At 40.2% G+C, this 25132-nt stretch overlaps 1 protein-coding gene across 7 annotated transcripts in view; it reads right to left on the bottom strand.

The window, feature by feature from the left end:
- Positions 1-25132, bottom strand: part of RASGRP3 (RAS guanyl releasing protein 3) — a 107509-nt gene that overhangs the window by 39208 nt on the left and 43169 nt on the right. For 5 of the 7 annotated variants that reach the window (XM_004765469.3, XM_004765467.3, XM_004765468.3 and 2 more), the window contains exons 2-3: positions 3041-3173; positions 48-242 (exon numbers count right to left, since the gene is read on the bottom strand). In XM_004765469.3, the coding sequence (XP_004765526.1) occupies positions 48-117 (70 nt within the window). In that variant the 5' untranslated portion in view covers positions 118-242; positions 3041-3173. Of the gene's footprint in view, positions 1-47; positions 243-3040; positions 3174-25132 lie in introns of those variants that run through there. The other 2 variants (XM_013062960.2, XM_045079250.1) reach the window with 2 other exon arrangements.

Below are 25132 nucleotides of genomic sequence, written 5' to 3'. Positions count from 1 at the left end.
GAGAAGTGAGAGTATCAAGGTACATCAAAGGGAGAAAGGGCTCATACCAAACATCTCAATGCACGTTCTCAACAGTTCATCTAAGGTCGCTGCTTTTCCAAGTCCACTTGACCCCATGGTTATTTAGCCGCTGTCAAAAAACTAGATACATTTTCAGCATCAAATAGACCATCTCCATAATCACGTGACTTGGTAAGGTTTGTGCCACTAATGGTGTCTGTTCTCAGTCATACTTCAAGACTCTAAAGAAAGAGGAAACGGAAGTTATCAGACTAGAATTCAGACCTCATTAAGGCATCACTTTCCCACATAAAAAGATAAGGGCTTCCATGACTGTATCTTTCTAGAAGAAAAGTCTCCTAGTGAGAAAGTCCATCAACCACCATGATGGTCAAATGCCTGCTGAAGTGTTCCTTCGCATGGAGGGCGCCCCAGAACGACCAGAGTGTTCTGTGAGGTACCATTCCATTCTGCAGCTGACATTTTCTGGATACAGTATCTTACACTTTCTTCATATTCTTAAGTGATAAGAGAGCCATTCAAGAACATTATAAACGTTACTCGGCTTAATATTATTACAAGTATATAGGAGGTAAATTTTAAAGTGCAAATATATTGATATGTATCATCTGCTGTGATCATATAAACATTCAACAACTAATTTAAAAAATCTTATTTGCCTGATTTCTCTAATAGTAACACTAATAGTAGTAGTGAAAGTATTAACAAAAACCAACTGAACACACATTCTGTACCAGGTGCCATACCAAATGCCTTATGTGTATTATCTAACTTGACCTTCATAATAATAACATTATGGCCAACACAATGATACTTCATAACAAAGTTAACTAACAAAAGTAATCATTATTCCCAGTTTACAGATGAGGTCATGGGATTTGCAGAGATTCAGCAACTGGTCTAAACCTACACAATTAGTAAGGCCTAGAATCAGGACTCCATTGTAAAATAAAGTTTTTACTTTCCTTTCTCTCCTTTCACTGCTCTCTCAAGTAAGGATATCATAAGCTGTCATAATTTTGTCCCCTAGTCAGAAAGAGGACATAGCTGAATGAGCGGTCACCTAGGTAGAAGAAAAGTGTGGGTATGACAGAGGTCCTATTTTACAGCACTGTCATGGGAAAAATGGGAATTAGAAACAACCTCTTAGAGTTCCTCATACTGAAAGTATTGCTGTTGGAAACATCACCATTTTATTTTACAGAGTCCCTGTGACAAGTCTATACAGGGCCTAGGGAAGAGAGAGGTTATCATGATGTAACAAAGTTATCAATGTTGGGTGGTTTAATAGGTAAATGTGGCCACTGGGCATTAATCTCACAAACTGTTTGAAGTCAATGTCTATTTTGCTTTCAAAATTTATTTATTCAACTAGTAATCATTGAGTACCTGACAAATACCAGGCACTGGGCTAAGCGCTGAGGCCGGCAAGATGAATAAATCATTGTCCCAATCCCGTCTTCAGTAGGCTCAAAGTCCACTTCAGAAAGCAAACACATGAACGTATAGGGAAAAAAACTAACGTCCACGTACATGGTTTTGTTAGTTCAATCAGACCACCAAACAGTGATATTTGAGTGGATCTGCACACTAGGCATACAACTCCAAGGACAATTTTTTACCATGTATGATTTCTGTGTAAAAACCATATTCTTGCTGAAGGTGCCATGCTCCAAGCATAAAAAGTCAGATTATTTCACATGTGCGGTAAAAATAACAGAAACACTGGATCAGGGCTCTCCCACTTCTGCTGCTCAAATGATTTGTGAAAGGGAAATACTAAAGATGTCTGGGACCACCTCTTTTTACATCTCTTCACCAGGTTACCTTATCGGTGAAACCTTTCCTGACCACCCCACTTAAAACAACAAGACCTCTCTCCCCACACTCACCTCCTACTTAGCATGCCCTACCTCACCTCCTGGATTTATTTTTCTTCATAACAGTTATCCCCATATGACACACTATATATTTTACTAGATTTGTTTTGAAATCTCTCCAGCGCTATAAACATAAACTCTATGAATGCAGGGATTTTTTTGTGTTTTGTGCTCTGGTGGACTCCCCAACACCAAAGATTTTGTCCCTCAGAGAGAAGATACTGAGAAAAGCAATTGATGAATTAATGAAGAAGTGGATGGATGGATGAAGAAATGAAGAAAATAAGGAAGTGTAAAAAGTTTGCCTTTTTAAGTATATATTTGTATGCACGCATGCTATAAATTTTTTAGTTTGTTTTAGTAAACAGCCTGGAACAGGAGTTCCTGCCAGCTTTCTAGACTTAATAGAATCTCTCTGTATTCATAATAAGAACTTGATATCTCTTCCAGGACATTTGGGAGCAACAATTCTCTTATTTCCCTAATATAAATTCTCCCAATCCCATTAAAAGTCCAGATTGGACAACTGACAGGTTTGATTCTCCTTCATGTCTGTATAGACACTTTTTATCTTGTTAACTCTTGTTACTGGATAGTAAATATATTACTTAGAACCAAGAGCTTAGATCAACTAAACTAGATTCTCAGGGCAAAACCAAAATTATTCAGCTGATCTACTTGAGGAAGTTATTACCTTTCCATAAGGCGCTGGACATAACCTCATACCAAAGACCTGTCACCATGTTTGGAGTTAGATTTGTGATCCGCAATAAAGCCAGCACCTGAGAGCCAGGTGGGCCAGACTACTCAGTTAAAATCTGTTTCTGCAGTCAGGAGATGTGTCTGTGCCTCTACTTAGCATTCTGTCACCTGTACATGTAGTTGAGGTCTCATTTCAGATGTGTGGCTATTATTGTGTCTACAACTGATTTTTTCAACAGTAAAGCTTCTTTATTATAAAAGCAATATATATTCTTCATTTAAAATAGGACAGAAAGGAAAAAGGAAGGAAAATTATGTTACCCATCATCTCATCATCATGATTGTTAATATCATAGCACCTTTCTTTTGTTTTTTCTAGGCATATTTATCTTGTCAAGCTTCTTACATCACCTATAATGGTTTACAGAAATACTTACCTACTGGCTTTACACTGAAAGATCTCCAGGTCTGAAAAAATTGTAAGGGCAGTTATCATCCTTGGAAAAGGTGCTGGGGATGCAGTCAGCAGAACCGGTTTATCCAACTTGAATTATAAGTACTTTGGAGAATCTGATAAAAGAACATAAAGAAATCCCCAGACAGAGTTAAATAATAGAAGCCCAAAAGAATCCATGTGGTGTTAAAGGACTTCCAAAACCCTTGAGTTATAGGTGGTATTGAGATTTTGTCTAAATTTCATCTACAAAGTCAATTTAAAAAGAAAAAATATTCAAAATAGTTATTTGGTGACATGTTATTTATTTTTTAAAAAAGATTTTATTTATTTATTTGCCAGAAACAGAGGGAGAGAGAGCGAGCACAGGCAGACAAAGAGGCAGGCAGAGGCAGAGGGAGAAGCAGGCTCCCTGCCGAGCAAGGAGCCTGATGTGGGACTCGATCCCAGGACCCTGGGATCATGACCTGAGCCGAAGGCAGCTGCTTCACCAACTGAGCCACCCAGGTGTCCCATGTGACATGTTATTTTTAAAATCAAGTCGTTTTCCTTTAATTCAGCCTATTACAATTCTGCAAGTGTGGCAAAATTGAAATTTATACACATAGTGTAAGACACTATTTTGGTCCAAATATACTTCTATTATTGGAGTACTCCTTAAGAATTTCCAAACACTGACCTTGGAGTGTTAGTAAATCTCCAGAATAGTTTGTTGTGGTGATCATCAAACTCTAACTCTAAATCACTCCTGACTGTCTCAACGTGAATGCCAATGTTATTTTAGTCCAGGTTGTTTAGTCTCCCGATGGTTTGGGACTTGCTTTAGTGTTGATAGGTACTCTCTGGCTGCAAGGAAAATTATTGCTCCCCAGCATCCACATTTTCTCGCAAGTTTGAAAAGGACACCATAAGCCAAATTTCCCCAGGGCTTGAATTACTTCTAAGAGAGAAGTTCTCACTTCCAAAGGGCAATAGATTTCTGTTGGGTGTGATTTCCAAAGGCTATGATGTATTCATGCAGCGAAAAGGCTTTCACTAACATGAACGCCTCTATCTTCAAATAAATCCTCGTGAGGTTGTCTAGGACAATAAGAACTATGCTCCCAAGTTTAGAAATAGTAAAAAGAGCCAACTCTATGCAGCTGTCCATTAAGTGACATAAATTAGCACCCCAGCCTCTTGACTCAGAATCTTGGATTGGATTTCAACATTAGATAAGCAAATGGGGAAAGTCTTACTTACCACCGACTACAAGGTCATTAATCCTGCTTTCTTTGCTAGATTGTTGAAGGAGTTATAGAGGTAATGTAAAATCTATCCACTGGATGTCTTCTAAAACACTGGGTGCTCAGGAAAGCTCTCTCTCTTTGCCCACTCTACCTCTTCCCTTCCAGTATTTAAGGGTTTCTAAGTTGAGGACTTAGGTGAAGTAGAAGACATATGTTTGAAGTGACAGGAAGAGAGATGTTAAGTTAGAGAAGGAAAAAGGAGAAAAAGTATTGTGACACTGGAGCTTTTAGGAGTAGGGCAGGTGGCCTCATCAGCAATGGAATCTCATTCTTGAAAGTTCTCAAGCCAAAGTAAAGTAATGACTATCAGAGATGTTGTAGGCTTAATTCCCAGATGGTGTCTAGGAAGCATGCCAGAATGACAGCAAAGGTTGCTCCTGGCTCCAGGACTGTAGGATTTATAAGGTGAAATATTATATCTAGTGAGTATTCAATAAACAGTTTTGAAATGATTTTGGCCCTATTAGAACTTCCAAAGGTAGTCTTGTCTATAGTTTTATCTCTATTGCAATAAAAAACTAACAAAAACCCATAAAGACTCTTTCCTCCTAATGGCAGATATTGTCTTTATGTATTAATAACCACAAACATGTCTTTGCTTTTTTTGACCCTCATATGATCAATTAATTGTAAACACCACTGCACTCAGACCGGCCATTTGACCCTCATATGGAGATAAGGGGCGGGGGGTGTCTCTAAATGCCTAAGTCCTTAGTGAAAATGACTGCTTGATTACAAACCTTAAGCCTTAAGGATTAACATAGCATTTGTTGTTCTGGCCATGTTCAAGCTTAATCTCCCTTTCTCACCACAGACGTGAGATCTGAAATGTGCTGTGATTATATTCTCTGAAACTCCATGGGAGAATCAAGACTATTAAGTTCAGTAAGAGAAATGATAGCAAAACCCTGAAAAAAAATCAGGTTATTTGACAAATACTGAGGATCTATTAGAAACCAGATACTAAGCAAGATACCAGAGTAGCTGGTAAAAGAGATTGGGAGCAAACAGAGAGAAGGATAAATTGGTGAGCAAGAAAGACATAATTCTTTTTTTTTTAACATCTTCATTTTATTTTTTTCATGTTCCAAGATTCATTGTTTATCCACCACACCCACACCCAGTGCTCCATGCAATACGGGCCCTCCTTAATACCCTCCACCAGGCTCACCATCCCCTCTCCCCCCTCCCCCTTATAACCCTCAGTTTGTTTCCCAGAATCCAGTCTCTCATTTTTCATCTCCCCCTCTGATTTCCCTCAATTCATATTTCCTTTCCTTCTGCTAATGTCCCCCATGTTAGTTTTTATGCTCCACAAGTAAATGAAACCATATGAAAATTGACTTGCTTTGCTTAACTTATTTCACTCAGCATAATCTCCTCCAGTTCTGTCCATGTTGATGCAAAAGTTGGGTATTCATCCTTTCTGATGGCTGTGTAATATTCCACTGTATATATCGACCACATCTTCTTTATCCATTTGTCTGTTGAAGGGCATCTCAGCTCTTTCCACAGTTTGGCAATTGTGGACATTGCTGCTATGAACATTGGGGTACATATGGCCCTTCTTTTCACTACATGTGTATCTTTGGTGTAAATGCCCAGTGGCACAATTGCAGGGTCATGTGACCCTGCAAGAAAGACATAATTCTGATACTCTAGCAAAGAATTAAACAAGTTATTGCAATAAAGAATCCCAGGAAGGGGAGGAGCACTACTTTAGTCTAGGAGCCAAAGGAGTTTTAGCTAGGCAAAGAGTAGATAGGAAGATGGCAATAATGAAAAGCTGAAAGACATAGAGTGATTGAAGTACTGAATGTGGTGAGACATGAGACTCAGAAGTTCATAGGAGTAGCTCATGAACAGTACTGTAAGCTATATGAAGAAGTATGAACTCTATCTGAAAGGCAATAGGAAACCGTGATTTCAAAGATGAGTAAGAGTGTGGCATGATCCTATCTAGACTTTTTAAAGATTCCTCCAGCTGCAGTATGGAAAAGAGATGAGTAGAGATGTACACAGATGATCGTGAAGCCCGTTAGTAGTTAGTTATGACCATCTAGGCAAGAGATGATTGTTATCTAAACCAGTATGTGGCAATAGAGATGAAGAAGACTGGTTGGTTACAGGATATAATTTGAAGATAGATCCAACAAGATTAGCTGATTGAATGGCTTTGGGGACTGAGCAGAAAGGAGGAATCAGGGATAATGTCCAGGTTTCTAGCAAACCATTTGGTTGGGCTATGAAGCCATTCCCCTGAGACTGAAAAAACAAGAAAAAGGGAAAGGAGAAGGAAGTTCATTTTGGACAAATGATGAGTGCATTTTTAAAGGTGTTGAGTTAGAGATGTCTGAGATATCCAAAGGGAAATGTTGACTTAGCTTCTGGATACACTATTACAGATTTCTGAATTGACACCTGAGCATATTTAAGTGCTAACAATCAGTGGAAAGGAAAATTTAAGAACAGGAGAAAAAGAATTTAATCTATATAATAAGGTCCCCAAGAGGACAGAGGTGATGTACCCTTTTATAGGTGGAGGGATTTACCTTGGATAAGGTAGCAAGTCACCTTTTTAAATTTAACATGAGGAAAGAGGTGGGAAATGGGTAGAGGTATAGGTAGGTCTGTCCATTTGATAGTAGGGAGTTGAGGAAGTTTCTGTCTAATGACTCATTTACTCTAAAAAGAAGGAGACAAGGTCATCTGCTGGAAGGTCTGAGGTTTATCAAGAGGGGAAAAAAATATGCAGGAGATGTTATAAAGCACAGAAGAAACCAGAATTACTGGGCTATCTCCCATTATTTCCATTGAAAAGGCTGATGTTTCTCTTTTGGAGTTTGTTTTGAAAGAAATTTAGTGTTCCCTGTTCCCTGGGTGACATCACTCACTTATGCCATGTTTCTGAAATCATTTAACTTTTCTGGAACAACTTATACAGCAAGTTCCTTCTTTATGAAGCAGGCAATTCTGAGTTAATGCCATTATGGTCTAGTCACATGTGGTTTCCATAACTCAGAGCTAAAGCATGGCTGGCATTTGCTAGGTAGTTTCATCACAAGGACACGAGCCCCTTCCATTTCATCTAGCTTTGTTTCAAATGGTGAAGAAGAGGACAGACACTATTGGAGAAGTCATTTGTCTCCCACACTTTGTCTTGATCCAGGATACTGCATTCCAAAGCTACAGCCTCAGCCACCATCCCCCTGTCTTGCACTTTCCCTGCGGGGACTTCTGTCTCTCTCTGCCCCCCCCCCACACTCACCAATGCCCTAATTATCCATTACCTCTAAAAAAAGGTCATAAATAAAAAGATACATTACTGTTTCTTCTCAGTTCATTCTTCATACCTGGCATTCTTATTTCTGTATTGGTGGTTTTTTTTTTTTTTTTAGATTTTATTTATTTATTTGACACAGAGAGAGAGATCACAAGTAGACAGAGCAACAGGCAGAGGAAGAGAGGGAAGCAGGCTCCCTGCTGAGCAGAAAGCCCTACACGGGGCTTGATCCTAAGACCCCGAGATCATGACGGGAGAAGGCAGAGGCCCAACTCACTGAGCCACCCAGGTACCCTGTATTGGTGGTGTTTTAACTTTGATTTTCCTTCTCACTTCTTTCCACATTGCCTCTTAGTTCTTTGAATTGCTCTTTCTACCTTATTTCCTCCATTCAGTAACTCTTGTCATGGCCTCATTGTCATTATTGTCAATGTTGATTCTATCACAGACCAACCAGGATAGTACATACTGAGGAAATGAGTTTATTTATTTGCTTATAGCAAAGTTATAACATTTTAAGTGGGCCATCACGATGACCCAGTATCCAGAGTCCAGTATCCTACATTTATACAGAGTGGAGCAAAATCCCCAAAGGTTATTTAACAATTACATACGGAGTAGCTGTGGAAAATATTTTCTCAACTCTAGAGTAATTTTTTTTTATTCTTGCCTTGGATAGGTTTACTTAATGTGATAATGAGTTTTTCCTGGGTTTTAAGCTTTCACTGTTGTTGTTTTTCTCCTACAAAGAGCTTTTCCTAAATCAGTAGGGCATTAATAATCAACATTCTTGTGGATTTTGTGTGTGTGTGTGTGTGTGTGTGTATTTTAGAAAACAAAGTAATAATATCTTCTTCAAATACTACTTGTTCGTGGCATGTGATGTGATACACATAATGTTGGGGAAAACTAGCTATATGATGTTTAAATCTTATAACATCCCCAAAGCAAAATATTATTTTCCCCATTTCATAGATGAGGAGATTAAGGCCTATGGAGGTTAAGTTACTTGTCCCATCATGTGACTAGCTTAGTGACAAAGCCAGCTCTGACTTGGAAAATTTATATTTTTCTTACTACCAATAGAAATTTTAGCTGTTGTTAAGGCTTGCCTATTAGATCAATTTCTGAGCATTGTCTAGAACAAATGTGTACTATGCCTCTGCTTCTTTTCTAAGCATTCTATCACTGGCTCTATTGTCTGCAGATGAATAACCATTATTATTAGAGCAAGCTTGGCATTTCAGGGACTCACTGGTACCAAATACTGAACGGAAGTCAATAACTAGCTCAGAGCTCATTCCACAAGGCCCTGTTGTAGTTTGGGTTAACAATTAAGTAACAAGGTTAAGCTGCATTATATTTATTCTTTCTTGGTTAACTGAAATATACTATTGTCAACCCAACGGACATATCTACAGCTATCTGACATGAGTTGAATGACAAATGAGAATCTTAAAGAAACTCTAGGAATAAATATGAGATTCCAAAGTCCAACAAGGAGGTATTTTCCTAGCATTAGGCTGAAGCTAAACACAGAGGAGAACCGATATACACACATATTAGACATTTGCAATCTGATGGTTTCCAGAAAAACACATTCAACTCCATGGAAAGGTTATGACCTACTACAGCAACTCTAGTGTTCAAATTATAAATAAAATCTCAAAATAAGATTCAGAACTAGAAAATATTTAGCTTATAAGTTAAAATTTTAAGCCTTGGGAAAACAGTTTTTGTGAAGACCAGTGTTTTCTTCAGCATTATATTCATAAGAATCTCGTCTGTGGCACTAATGCTTGGGAAGGACCTGGTTCCAAATCCCCTGAAATGAAGTCACATCCCCTTATTCATTGACTCCAGACTGAGCTTGATTATGATGTTGGTGGAGGAGAAGGAGGAGAAGGTCATTGTTTTGAATGCTGTCTGTACCATCACTGTGCTGATGCTTTAATCCATTGAACTCTGGGAGGCCAGTATTCTCCCCAGAAATCTAGCAACAAATAAAGCACAGTTCTACCTTGTTACTTAGTTGTTATAAAAAATTTCAAGGAAGTCAGGTTCCAGGATGAGGTCTGAGCTGGTTATTGACTTCTATTCTGTACTTGGTACCAGCACTAACATGGTATTGTCTATGTGCCCACCAGGGGCAAGGAGACATTTTCAGTAACTGGCATGAGTAAATAAAACTCTTAGGGATCCACCCACTGGGGCCAAAGGACAACCTTGGGGGTTAGAGTCTACATAAAGGAGGTTCTAAGAGAATGAAGATACTATACAGAAAGCCTCTAAGAAAAAACAGAATGTGAACAGAAGGCACAGCTTGCAGTATACTCTTTCTCTCTGACCTACCACCGTTCTGTGCTGGGAGTGGAAGCTGCTTATCTTTGAGAACACTAGGAAAGCATTTTATTTTACTTCTTCTTCTTCTTCTTCTTCTTCTTCTTCTTCTTCCTTCTTCTTCCTTCTTCTTCCTTCTTCTTCCTTCTTCTTCCTTCTTCTTCTTCTTCTTCTTCTTCTTCTTCTTCTTCCTTCTTCTTCTTCTTCTTCTTCTTCTTCTTCTTCTTCTTCTTCTTCTTCTTCCTTCTTCTTCTTCTTCTTCTTCCTTCTTCTTCTTCTTCTTCTTCTTCTTCTTCTTCTTCTTCTTCTTCCTTCTTCCTTCTTCTTTCTTCTTCTTCCTTCTTCTTTCTTCTTCTTCTTCTTCTTCTTCTTCTTCTTCTTCTTCTTCTTCTTCTTCTTCCTTCTTCTTTCTTCTTCTTCTTCTTCTTCTTCTTCTTCTTCTTCTTCTTCTTCCTTCTTCTTCTTCTTCTTCTTTTTTTTTTCCCTAAAAGCAGGCTTCCCCGTAAGCAGGGAGCTCGATGATCCCAGGATCCTAGGATCATGATCTGGGCTGAAGGCAGATGGCAAATGACTGAACCACCCAGGCACCCCAGAAAAGCATTTTAAAACCTGAGTTCAAACTTGTTTCATGGGAATGCAGCAAGAAACACTAACATAATGAAAAACTGACTTCCATGCTCACAGAAAGGCATTTGTTTGGTTGAGAGAAAAAAAAGCCAATGATTATTAAATATCTACTAAGCATTAAGTGCTATGATATGGGCTGGAGATGTAAAGAGCTCATTTAGGATCCTACATCCCACTGCAGTTTACAGATCATAAACCAGTCATTATAAAACAATGAGCCCATTAAGTCCAGTGTCAGAGAAACAAGCCCTGGGTGTTATGGGAGTACAAAAATGGGATAAAATTTAACCAAAGAGAGCTGGGAAAGCTTCCTGAAAGAGGAGACATCTGAGAATATTAAGTTTTATGGGTCACAAAACTAGAATGGAAAATACAAGTTAAAGTCAGTGTTATCAGATAGCCAGTGCCCTCCTCAATATCCATCACCTGGCTACCCCATCCCTCCCTGCCCCTCCCCTCCCCTCCAGCAACCCTCAGTTTGTTTCCTATGATTAAGAGACTCTCATGGTTTTTTCCCTCTCTGATTTCACCTTGTTTTATTTTTCCCTCCCTTCCCGTATGATCCTCTGTTTTGTTTCTTAATTCCGTGTATGTGAGATCATATGATAACTGTCTTTCTCTAACTGACTTATTTCACTTAGCATAATACCCTCTAGTTTCAGTCACGTCATTGCAAATGGCAAGACTTAGATTTCCTCCTTTTTAAGTGAAATGGTGCATGTTATCATTTAAATGAAAATTTTATTTTATTTTATTTTTTATTTATTCATTAGACAGACAGAGATCACAAGCAGGCAGAGAAGCAGGCAGAGAGAGGAGGAAGCAGGTTCCCCGCTGAGCAGAGAGCCCGATGCGGGGCTCGATCCCAGGACCCTGGGATCACGACCTGAGCCGAAGGCAGAGGCCTAACCCACTGAGCCACCCAGGTGCCCCTAAATGAAAACTTTTGATCCTATTTAGAAACCAATTCATTCATGGTACTCTTTTGTGGGATGGTAAAGTCCCAGTTTTCAAATACTTCTGAATCAGGGATTTGGGGCTAGACCTTTTACTGAAAACAATTGAAAGTGAAGTGTAGGAACAAAAAATGTTTTTAAGATTATTTCTGTACTCTCAGTTAAATGTATAGAGCCTGAAGGCCATAATTAGAAGACTCCACTTAATGACTTTGTCATTCTCTCTGATTTCATGTCTTTTTCCTACAGCAAGTGTTTCTTCCTTTCTTCAAAAGGAAAACAAATCTCAAGAGGTGGTAATATCTCCTTTTTCTCATTTAAGGCATTAACTAATTCCACTTTACTCCTGAAAAGAAATCCCTGTACATAGCAACAAAAGAGAAAATATTAGTGACTAACAAGCGTCCGTAGTGTCTTAGGTCCCTATTTAACTACCTTAAGCCTTGTTTTCATCATCCCTAACACGAGAGAAACAATATTACTCTGTCTTCCTCATCAGAACAAAAAAAGCTCTTTTATAAAAGGTTTTCAGAGCATAGAACCCAATGGGAAAAAAAAGGAAGTCCTAGAATTACGAAATGTTTCCAACTATATTTGTAAAGTGGTTATTTGGAATTTAGAGTATATTTTCCTACTAGAACAACATTATACATGGATTAATAGCACATTACATACAGAGGATAAGGAGTTTGGTGGGCATCTATCAAAATGCTGAAAAGAACTTTTGGAATTCTCGTGGAGTTTACAGGTTGATGGAACTAATTGGTTCATATGCCAAATTACTCTTCGGAAATTGTGTAACTGCTAGAAACATGAATCAGATGGGTTTATTAGAGGATCTAGAGACACACAGGAAGAGGGGGGGAAAGGGAGAACATGGATCCTTATCATAAAGTAAGTACTGAAGAGTTGGAGAAGGCAAAGGACTAGAAATAAGGGTTTTGTTGATCCCATTATAAAAAGGAAGAATTAATGAATTGGAGCTAAACTGCTAGCAGTTTGAGTAAAGATGGCCAAGTCTGGCCAAAACCAGAAACAAAGAATACCAGCTCCCCATTGGCCAACTCTCATATCTCTCCCATCCTTGAAGGCCAAGTAGAATTTGCTGGATTTATTTCATTCCCTCTTCTGATGACCCAAATCAAGCTCTGTCCAGTTCTCCCCTCACTTCCCACTCCCACACTTGACCAAAACTACTCTGGTGGAGTCCCCACATTTATGCTAAGGCTCAGCAGCCTTGTGTTACCTCTTTACCACACTCCCCCTGAAATTCTTCCCTTGGGTGATTTTCCTGACGTCTTCTCTTCCCTGGTTTTCCTCCCGTGCCTCTGGTCACACCTTCTCAGTCACACACAGACTCCCCTCCTTCTGCTGGGGGCCCACAGGTATCTATGCCTGGACTTTCCTTCTCACCTCAGACTCTCCATGGTTAACTCACCCACAACCATGGCTTCAACTACCACTTCCATGTCAGTAACTCCAAATCAGAGTGAGGCCAGCTGCAAGGTGTACAGTAGAGGGCCAAGAGTGGGGGCTGCCACTTAGGAGTGGGTGCATTTAGGAAAGTTTTATTTAACTTGAGGATAGGTTTTCATATCTAACCATCTTACATTGCTAGTGGAGATATGAAATGATGCAGCCACTTTGGAAAACAACTTGGAAGTTCCTCAAAAACTTCAACATAGAGTTGCCTTATGATTCAGCAAATTCACTCCTAGGTAGATAGATCCATGAAAGAACTGAAAATATATGTCCACACAAAAGCTTGTACACAACTGTTCAAAAGTATTATTCATATTAGTCCAAAAGTTAAAACAACCCAAATTTCCATGAACTGATAAAGAGATGGACAAAATAAAGTATATCCCTACAATGGAATTTTATTCAGCCATAAAAAAGCATAAGGAACTGATACATCCCACAATATGGGTACACCTTGAAAAAATGATGCTAAGTGATAAAGGCCAGACCAAAAAAAAAAAAAAAAAGCCATATGTTATAGAGCTCTATTTATTTATTTTTTTATTTTTTATTTTATTTTTTTTTTTAAAGATTTTATTTATTTATTTGTCAGAGACAGAGGGAGAGAGAACGAGCAAGCACAGGCAGACAGAGAGGCAGGCAGAGGCAGAGGGAGAAACAGGCTCCCTGCCGAGCAAGGAACCCGATGTGGGACTCGATCCCAGGACCCTGGGATCATGACCTGAGCCGAAGGCAGCTGCTTAACCAACTGAGCCACCCAGGCGTCCCTAGAGCTCTATTTAGATGAAAGCCCAGAATAGGCTATACTCATGACTTTGACTCTACTCATAGAGACAGAAAGTAAATTAGTGGCTTCCAGGAGCTGAGGGAAAGGAGGCATAGGAGTGACTACAATGAGTTGAGGGTTTCTTTTTGGGATGATGAAAACGTTCTGAAGTTTGATAGTAGCAGTTGTGCTACAAACTTGTGAACAGACTAAAAATCACTAAGCTATACACTTTTTTAAAAAAGATTTTTATTTATTTATTTGACAGAGAGAGAGATCACAAGTAAGCAGAGAGGCAGGCAGTGGGGGTGGGGGGGAAGCAGGCTCCCTTCTGAGCAGAGAGCCCGATGTGGGGCTCGATTCCAGGACCCCAAGATCATGACCTGAGCTACCCCAGTGCCCCTACACTTTTTTTTTTTAAAGATTTTATTTATTTATTTAATTGTCAGAGAGAGAGAGAGAGTGCACACAAATATGCAGAGAGGCAGGCAGAAGTGGAGAGAGAAGCAGTCTCCCTGCTGAGCAAGGAGCCTGATGCGGGACTTGATTCCAGGACCCCAGGATCATGACCTGAGCCAACGGCAGCGGCTTAACTGATTGAGCCACCCAGGCGTCTCTAAGCTAAACACTTTATTTTTTTATTTTTTTTTTAAGCTAAACACTTTTAAAGGGCAGATTCCAAAAGCCTGTGAATTATATTTCTACTAAATTTTTTTGATTACTTAAAAAAATATGCCCTCTTCACCCTCCTAAACTTCTGTATCTGTTTCTCCTTCCTGGATGTGTGGCTCCGTCTACCTCCCAGTACTCCATGCCAGAAACTTGGGGCTCCTCCTAGACCTCCCAGGGCCTTCTTGCACTATCCCTCCATACCCAAGTCTGCTCATCTACCTCCCAAATGCTTCTTATACGGGTTCACCCCTCTTCCTCTCCAGTGCTTCTCCTGGGCTTTTGGAGATGGGGCCTTTGGGAGGTAATGAGTTCATGAAGGTAATTTATTGCTTAAACCACCCAGTGTATGGTATGTTTGTTACAGGAGCCTGACCTGACCAGGACAACATGCTTTGGATATATTTTTTCCTTTTTTTTAGAATGTTTTCCTTTCCCTCTCTAAGTCTGTTTGGTAATCATATACTCTTTTTATTTAAATTTAGATGTTATTTATTTATTCGCCAGAGAGAGAACAAGACAGCAAAAGCAAGAGAGAGAAAGAGAGCACAAGCAGGGGGGAACAGGCAGAGGGAGAAGCAAACTTCCTGCTGAGCGGGGACCCTGATGTGGAACTTCAGGATCCCAAGACCCCAGGGCCCCAGGATCATGACCTGAACCGAAGACAGCCGCTTAACTGACTGAGCCTGCAGGTGTCCCACATACTCACTTCTTAAATGCCCACTTGAATTCTTCTCCTCCCTTCCAGCTCCTCTGGGCAGATTTTTGGCACTCAACGTACTGACTTGAGTGAGTCTTTGTGTGACTTTTGTTACTGAATGGTTCTGTCCCCCCAGTAGTTTCTTAAGAACCAGACAGTGTCCTTTGTCTTTCTAGCTCTCGACCCAGAAGTGTGTCTGATACCTGCATATGCTTATCTTGCTCCGTCACCTTACTCTTCCCACATGATCTGCAGACTTCAAATTTGTTTCTTTTCCACTTTTCCCCTCTACTCTTATTTTTGTCTTGAATTTTTTTTAATTGAATGAATTTACTCCTCTTATATTAACTGCCCCTGATGGAATTTCAAGACATGCTTCCAGATTTTTATTACAGATTTATGTTACAGAGAATAAAATTACACTGAATACTTCTTCCAGTCATTTTATCATTTATTTAATAAACACTTATTTCTGTGCCAGACACTGTGATTAACACCATGGCAGAGGTACAAGCTTATATCAGGCACAGATTGTGATCTCAGAGGCCTTAGAATCTAAAGAAGGCGGGGGGGGGCGGTTCAAAATAAACAGAAATGACGATACAGGGCATTATGAAAGAGTCACGAGAGAAGTAAAAACTTCTGACTCACAGAGTTGGGCTGTGGCCTTAAAGCATGAGTGGGGTTGCACTGAGTGGAGAAAAGGAGAAACCACATGTAAAGAAAACGACACTGAAAAAGGCAGAGAACGGTGGAGAAGCAGGAATGCTAACAGAATAGGGAGCTCTTAAAACTGGAATTAAAGAATCTATGTGTTCATTCTTTCATTCAACAAACTTTGAGGGGGGAGAGCAGGAGGACCATGTTGTAAGGAGCAGAACTAAAAGCCACTGTGAAGGTCTGTGTGATAGAATCCAATGTAGCCCTTCTCTGTGGCTTTGCACAAGCTTCACATGTTTTAGTCACTTGATGAGTTCTGAGTAGAGCTGGACGGTTGAATAAGAGTCTGGACTCAAGAGCCAGACCCCTGGGACCAAATTTGACTTTTGTGCTTTTTAGTATGTGGCCTTGGGCACTTTATGGATTCTTACTGTGTCTTTGTATCTTTAGTTATAAACTTGGATAGTAATAGGATCTATGTTGTAGGGTTGTTCCAAGAATTAAATGAGTTACTAGAGAGGTTAGGGGCTTATTAACTGGAACATAGTATGCCCTTGATAAGTGTTAGCTACTATTATTTTTTTCTAGGTAAATGATGACATTCTACTTAAGGAATAAATGATTCCTATTTATATCATTTCTCTCGAAGTTATAAGCCCCATAATTTTACCTACATATAGTCATTTTGCAAAAGAAAGAAAGAAATATGAGAGAGAGAGAGACAAAGAAACTGGGGGAAAGGCAGCACGGGCTAGGAATGTGAGGTATGAAATGAGAACTAGTTGAAATTCCATTTCTTCTAACTGACTTAGGCCCACATTTCCTTAAATTAAGAATCCAAAATCAGCTTCTTACTATGTAATATTCACTATTTGGGAGGACAAAGTAGCTGCCTCTAGACATACAATCCAAACTATTAATATTCACCTACTTATACATATGTATATATAATTAATGTACCTAAAGTACATATATATATTAAAGATTTTATTATTTATTTATTTATTTGCCAGAGAGACAGAGAGCAAGCACAAGCAGGGGGAGCAGCAGTCAGAGGGAGAAGCAGGCTCCCCACTGAGCAAGGAGCTCAACGTGGAACTCAATCTCAGGACCCTGGGATCATGACTGGAGTCGAAGGCAGACACTAAATGACTGAGCCATCGAGGCATCCCTCAACTATTTGTATTTTTATCGATCAGTTATAATCTATTTTTTTTTAAGATTTTATTTATTTATTTGACAGAGAGAAATTACAAGTACACTGAGAGGCAGGCAGAGAGAGAGAGAGAAGGAAGCAGGCTCCCTGCTGAGCAGAGAGCCCGATGCGAGACTCGATCCCAGGACCCTGAGATCATGACCTGAGCCGAAGGCAGCGGCTTAACCCACTGAGCCACCCAGGCGCCCCAGTTATAATCTATTTTTTTAAAGAAATATCTATCAAGCATTTAAGTACTTAAGGGGATACACAGACACATACAGGTCCCCAAAGACGTCAAAGAGGAGGATATTTTAGTAGATTCCTATAGAAATCCCAGTAGTATTTCATGTGTACCAAAGAGTCATGAAGAGGATCCAAGTTTTAACATTGCCATCATTTTTCTCCAGCATGGGAATAAATGCATATTAGGTTATTAATATCCATAAAAACAATTCTTGAGGGGAGAAATCACACAAAGGCATTTCCACCAAAGGTTCTCCTGATGGATCTCCTAGTCACAATAAGGATGTTGAAGAGTTGAAATAGTAAGTGAAACCAGGCTGGGCACTAAAATTAGAATCATCAGCTTCTGTGGTAATTTGTGGGGATTTCACAAGTCCCCGTGTTCACACAGTTTTAAACCCTCACCAATCTTTATCTCACCACAATATCTCATTTTCAGTGACTTTTTTTTTTCAAAAGCTCTAATTTCTAGTCCAGGAACTAGAGCATGTATTTATTTATTTAGCTATTTTACCATGCTTCAACTGTTAATCACATACAACCTGAAAGGATTTAGCAAACATGGAGGTGAAAAGATACTTCCTCACTACTTAATGCAATGCTGATTACGATTATTTATTGCCTTCTTATGACAGAAAAGTACAAATGAAAATGTTTAAACCTCTCATTATCTTATTACTATCAGTAATATTTGGTTTTGGTGATAAAGGGGGGGAAAAGCTACCATAAAACGGTCAGTAACTGGGGAAAAAAAAATACTGGACTATCTCAAAGGTGTCTTAATGAAATATAAAGGAATACTCAAGACCCAAACTGTGTTACCTTCAGTATCTAAAGCAATGTGAAGGGAGCTCGAGTTTGATAAAAGTGTTTTTGGTTTTCAGGCATTCTAGTCATTTTTTCCCAAAATTCAGTTTTGCTTTTGGATAAGGGAGTCTTGATTTCAGTAATGTGCTGTCTACACGGTGCCAAACATTCATTTTATAAAAACTAGAAAATTGTTTATGTCGTCTAGATGTCTCCAAGTATCCATATCCTCGTTGTAGTACTGAGTGATCTGAATCACCCCAGTGAGTTTTTTTAATTGAGAACTATGTTCGTGGCAAAATGACTGAACAGATGCTATGTACGTGACATCAGCAACATCTTGAATAGGTGTTCTTGTGGGTCCTAACATAAAGTCATACTTTCTATAAAAATCTAAGAAACCGGCTCTAAAGCCATAGAAATTAAATATAAAAGTACTGCTTAAATATTCTATTGTTCTCAAATGCTTTTCTTTTTATTTTAAAGATTTTATTTATTTATTTGACAGACAGAGATCACAAGTAGGCAGAAAGACAGGCAGAGAGAGGAAGGGAAGCAGGTTCCCTGCCGAGCAGAGAGCCCGATGCGGGACTCGATCCCAGAACCCTGAGACCATGACCTGAGCTGAAAGCAGAGGCTTTAACCCACTGAGCCACCCAGGCGCCCCTCAAATGCTTTTTTGACGTTTTTCTCTTTATCTGAGAAGGCTTATTTAAAGACATACAAATACTGAACCACAAGTCAAGTTCTTTTCTCCAAATTAAAGATGGTGCAAAATAAGGTCTCTTCCTCACTCAGCATCCACAATTATAAAACAGTGACCTCTTGGACAGAGATCCAGCCCACAGATTTTGTTTGTTTGTTTGTTTGTTTTTTTAATTAGGCCCACACAGAATTGGCTCTCACAAAGATTCAGAATTTTTCCATTATTTGCAACATGCACAAGTCCAGACTCTCACTTTTTACAAATCCAGTTTTCTAGATTTTTTTAAAAGATTTTATTTATTTATTTATTTGAGAGAGAGAGAGCATGAGCAGGAGGGAGAGGGGGAGAAGCAGGACCCTGGGATCATGACCTGAGCCTAAGGCAGACACATAACTGACTGAGCCACCCAGGCACCGCAGTTTCACTCATTGTAATATTTTCTTGGCCCTGCAGACATTTGCATTTTTGAGCTCCAACCTCAGACACATCAGGCTGCCAATTGACATCACAGATGCTCAGCGAAAGCAAAGGAGGACTCTTCCCTGGGCAGATCTTAACAATGTTACTATTCGTGGATTAAACAAAGAAGAATCCCAGCTACTATGCCTTCTGGCACATTTTCATTTACAAAGTAGGTTCAAATTGCAAGACAAACTTCACCTTGTGCCCAAGCAAGAAAGTAAGTTTGAGGATTTCTACAACATTTGTCAAGCTTGCTTTGGCTAACATATTATTATTTATTTCCATTTATAATATTTTTTTAAATGTCAACGTTACCTCCAAGCTTTGCAATTCCCCCAGATTTCTGTGTTTTCCTTTTGGAGAAAAGCTCTCGTAATAAACAAAATAAATGTCTACTAATGATTCCCAAAGAGCATGGGACTTGGTGCAAATGCCCTTGCAACACTTTACTCTGTAGATTCTGGAAAGACTAAGGGAAAACAGAATGTATACTGGGATATTTATATAAAAAATATGTAACTACTCATGCTTAGAGGCAAATACATTTTTAGATTCCTCACATTATAATGAGTGTCTAGTTTCACTCTCTCCCACTTCCTCTCTGGGTTGCTTTGGATATGTTGACTACAACTGTTAACAACTTACTCCTCCATGTTAAATTTGGGTAATCCGCAAGTACTCATCGCTGTGGGCTTTTCAGGATAATTTCCTATGGATAAATCCCACCACTTAGATCATGAGTCACTTGGGTAACCAGTGACTACACAAGTTGAGCTGGTATTCTTCCTTTGTTGTTGTTTATTGCTCTAAAAGGAGAAACCAGAAACCAGGGAAGGGTTATTTACTGGTCAGTGCAGCTGCAGGGACTGGTCTCTAAACACCTGATTTCATCAGCTTGCTCATTCAAGTCTTCTGATAGTGCTTTTTTGGGTCTACTCAGAGAAACTCTGTAGTTCTAATGGGGAAAGAGATTGTGGTACAAGAGAGACTGACAACATTTCTATTTTTCAGGGGGACCTTTTATTTTCCAGGTAAACTCCCTCACTTTATAAAGGAGAGCCCTAGAATCAAAAAGTCAACATAATTTACCCAGGTTTAAAGAGTGAGTTTATGGGAGAAAGGGAAATATACCACCATGGTGAGCGTTCAGAAAATCCAGCCTCTTCCTGGGGACCATGGGACATAAAAAGGGTATGTATAAGAAAGCCAATTTTGAACTTAGACTTGGAGGAAATGCTGTCTGTCACAGAATTTCTGCTCAGCGGTCTAATTTTAAGGGGATTTGGCTCCTTGACTAATATGATTTCTATCCCATCATCTCCCTTGGCCAAAATATATATATATATATATGTATATATATATATATTTACATTTAAGGGTCTAATGTGATAAAGGAGGTTTTAGTAAGAGGCTAAAATCCCTGGTTGGTGGGTCCTGGGCATCTGAAACAGTTCTGGATACTTCTGAGCTAGGCAGAGATGTGTTTGTTGGTAACGGTGACCTTGAGAAGGTGGAACCTTGGAACTCTGATATTTGCATCCTAAACCCTGTCTTGTCATTTACTCCTGTCCTATGAAACCCCACATATTTTGTTGGTTAACTTTGGTCACTCAAACTTTGACTTCTTGTTTAAAGTCTTCCAGAAAAGACCTGCACACATTCCCCTCCCCGAGTCTAAACTCACTCCTACGGCATCACCAGGCTTTGAGACTCTGCCCTTCCTTTCCCAGGTTGGAAGCAAATAGTCTATAGTTTACAGTTCCTATTGTCGTCACCCTCAAATTCTACCCACATCAGATAGTGGCAGCCTTTTTAAGAGGGATAAGGCTGGATTTTTAAGCAGCAAATGCTTCCCACGTTCTCAGAGGTTTGTCTCTGGGTTGGGTAGCTCTAACCTTTTTTTTTTTTTTTTTTTAAGATTTTGTCTATTTATTTGACAGAGATCACAAGTAGGCAGAGAGGCAGGCAGAGAGAGAGGGGGAAGCAGGCTCCCCGCTGAGCAGAGAGCCCGAAGTGGGGTTTGATCCTAGGATCCTGGGATCATGACCTGAGCTGAAGGCAGAGGCTTTAACCCACTGAGCCACCCAGGCACCTCAGGTAGCTCTAATCTTAATTGGAGAGAGACCTGCCTCTTATTAAATGCTTGAAAGAAATTCAAGGAGGTCCTTGGTTCAGAGGGACAATCTTGTCAGTGAAATGAAGGAGAACCTAGAAAGAAGTCTACACCCAACTTGAGAACACATCAGCCTTCAGCATGACCTTCATACTTTGCTCTGTGAGTGTGGACTCATGAAGCCAGGGACAGAAAGGGAGAGCCAGGCATAGTGCTGGCAGCTGGTCCTTTCCCTGATCTCCCAGGTCCCATACACAACCACCATGCCCTCCCCCTCCTGCCAAGTTGGTTCTTCCACATGCAGAAAAGTTGCTCCCTAGGGAGTCCCCCTTCTCAATACCTACTCCTTCAAAGCACAACTAGTTTACAAGACACAGCAGTTTCTAGAGTAGACTGATATTAGTCTGCACCAGTCACTAAAATAAGATATCACAAACTGGATGGCATAAACAACAGAAATTTCTTAGAGTTCTAGAAGCTAGGAAGCCCAAGATCAAGGTGCTGGCCAATTTCGGTCCTCGTGAGACTCTTTCTGGCTTGCACTCTTCTTGCTCTGTCCTCACATGGTGGAGAGAGAGAGACAGCTCTGGTGTCCAGTCCTCTCCGATGAGGGTCTTACAGTTATGACCTCATGTAACCTTAATTACCTCTGTATAGGCCCTATTTCTCAATTCGGTTACATGCAGAGTTAGAACTATGACTTATGGGGGCGCCTGGGTGGCTCAGTGGGTTAAAGCCTCTGCCTTCAGCTCAGGTCATGATCCCAAGGTCCTGGGATCAAGCCCCACTTCGGGCTCTCTGCCCAGCTGAAAGCCTGCTTCCCTTCCCCTCTCTCTGCCTGCCTCTCTGCCTACCTGTGATCACTGTCTGTCAAATAAATAAAAATCTTTAAAAAAAAAAAAAAAAGAACTGTGACTTATGAATTTGGGGAGGGACACAATTCAGTCCACAGCAAGACTCTTAACCAAGAATCAGAGATTTATAAGACCCCCCCCCAACACCATATATGGAATTATATGTGTTTGTGCCCATGAGCTTCCTCTTTTTTTTTTTTATGATTTATTTAAAATTTATTTAAGATTTATTTGACAGAGAGAAACAGCACTCAGGCAGGGGGAACAGGAGAGGGAGAAGCAGGTTCCCCACTAGGCGGGGAGACCAATGCAGGGCTCGATCCCAGGGTCCTAGGATCATGCCCTGAGCTGAAATCAGACACTTACCTGACTGAGCTACCCAGGTGCCTCCCCACTGACCTTCGTTCAGGGAGAGGGTCCATAGCCTTCTTCACAGTCTCAAAATGGTCTGTCATCAACAATAGTTTAGGAACCACTATTTAAACCCACAAAGACTGATTGCCTCAGAAGATATCAGAAGAAGACAAAGTAAACCTCAAATTTCTTGAAGTTCTACCACCTAATGTCAGTTTTTAAATATACTAAAACAAATGGACTTGCCCAATGTAAAAGGAAAGGAAAAGCAAAATTATTCCCTGACTACTACCAACAGCATTTTAGTCACAAAAATTTGAGATACTGGTGGGGCTCCTGGGTGGCTCAGTGGGTTAAGCCTTCGGCTCAGGTCATGATCTCAGGGTCCTGGGATCGAGCCCTGCATCAGGTTTTCTACTCAGCAGGGAGCCTGCTTCCCCTTCTCTCTCTGCCTACTTGTGATTTCTGTCAAATAAATAAATAAAATCTTTAAAAAAGAAATTGAGATACTGAAATGTTTTCCCCTCCCAAGATTCTATGTGCAACCTTAGACTGAACATCCAACTTAAAAACAATGTGAGCTTCCCTCCACCCCCCCAACTCTTCTGAGATATCTATGGCACTGTCAAGGTCTAGAGATACTACCCCACTCCTCCCAGTGAAATTGCTTTTTTTGCCACTTCGTTCAGCACCTTGGCCAGATGCCATCAGGTGAGGTGGGGTTGACACTGCTGTGTGGTCCACCAGCTTCGATGGCAATTCCCACAGGGCACAGCAGCTAAGAGGAAGACTCCAAGGTACATGGACAATGATTTAAATCCAACCACTTCATAAAAACACCGTCAAATGGTGTCCTTTCAAATAGGGCTTTTAATAAAGAAGACTGGTGACATTTTGTTGACCCACAAACCACAAGAGTTCAGACATTAGTGCAATGCAGTTCTCAGCCTAAGGAAATTGATAATACATGTAATCTCTGCACCATCTTGAATGGGGCTTTGTGCCTATCTAAAGTCTTTATTCAAAAGACATTATAGCACACGGATCTAATTTCACCCTACAAAACAATTCTGAAAAAGAGAGTTGATAATATTATTTCTATGTTACAAATGAATAGGAACACAAAGAAATTAAGTAAATTTTCAATTATCTATTCAACCAATTCATCAGTGAACAAGCATATTAAAGATTAATTTTTTTTCCTTTTTTTTCCTTAAGAAATTCATTTATATCACACACACACACACACACACACACAGAGGGGGAATACAAGCAGGGGGAGTGGGAGAGAGAGAAGCAGGATTTCCTGTGGAGCAGGGAGCCCAACTCAGGGCTTGATCCCAGGACTCTGGGATCATGACCTGAGCTGAAGGCAGATGCTTAATGACTGAACCACCCAGGAACCCCATTTTTACTATTTTTGGGAGGGGAGGGGCAGAGGGAGAGACAGAATCTTAAATAGGCTCTATGCCCAGTATGGAGCGCAGTGTGGTGCTCAATCCCACGACCCTGAGATCATGACCTGAGCTGAAATCAAGAGTTGGATGCTTAACCAACTGAGCCACCCAGGGATCCATTTTCTCTTTTTTGAATGATGTATAACTATTATCTTTTCATCTTCTTATGAGTATGATTCAAACAGCAAAAGGATCTGATTCTTATCTCACCAGGAAAAAAAGTGTTGGTTTTAGGTGGTATCTAAACTGTCCTTTATTGACTAAACACAATATTGTGTTTATCGAACACAATACCTCTACCTTCCAGACATTATGACAGGGCCTGGGTACCCAGCAGTGAACAAAAGAGACCAGACCCCTGCCAAAGGGAATGTACAGTTTAGAGGGAAACCAACATCAGACAAGTACACAAGCTGATACACAATTACAAGCCTTTATAAGAGCGATGAATGAAAACCCACACAGGAAGTGAAGAAAGAGGGTGACAAAGAGGGATTATTCTAGGTGAGTAGCAAGGAAAGGTCTCTTTGAAGTGTTGGAACTTGGAGAATATTTAGTGAGAGATGTGAGAGAACGAAAGGCCTGAAGAACTGTCAGGATTACAATCTCACTACTGAGTTGGGAAAGATGGACAGGACAGAGGGGGAGGCACACTGGGAGAATTCTAGTGTTGGGCTTCAGAGGCGCTAAGGTTGAGTTGCCTGTGAAGTCCCAGACGCAGGTCTCAAGATGCAATGAATTCATCCAAATGTGGCAAGATCAGAGATGGAATTTAATTTTGGGAATTATCCCCATGTAAACAACATCTAAAGCTACAGAAAGGATTTGAATCGCTCGGGAAGAAAGCAGAAGGAGAAAGAGAGCTCACCCTTGCACCTCGGGGACTCCAACATCTAGAGGTCAGAGAAAGGAGGTAAAGCAGCAGAGTGTTGGAAGGAGCTCCCAGAGAGACAGAAGGAAAATGTAAAGCATGTTGTGCCATGAGGCCAAGAGAAGAACATGCTTGTGGAAGCTGAAACCATGCGCTGAATGCTACTGAGGGAGGTCAAACAAGAGAAGATGGGAAGCCAGCTGCTTTATGCATTTTCGCTACATGGAGGTCACGGGCA

Source organism: Mustela putorius, unplaced genomic scaffold (assembly GCF_011764305.1).
Source record: "Mustela putorius furo isolate JIRA1106 unplaced genomic scaffold, ASM1176430v1.1 tig00000281_pilon_pilon_pilon, whole genome shotgun sequence".
In the NCBI taxonomy this organism is placed as follows: domain Eukaryota; kingdom Metazoa; phylum Chordata; class Mammalia; order Carnivora; family Mustelidae; genus Mustela; species Mustela putorius.
The sequence above is the reverse complement of the archived record's forward strand: the minus strand, read 5'-3'. Positions and strand labels throughout refer to the sequence as shown.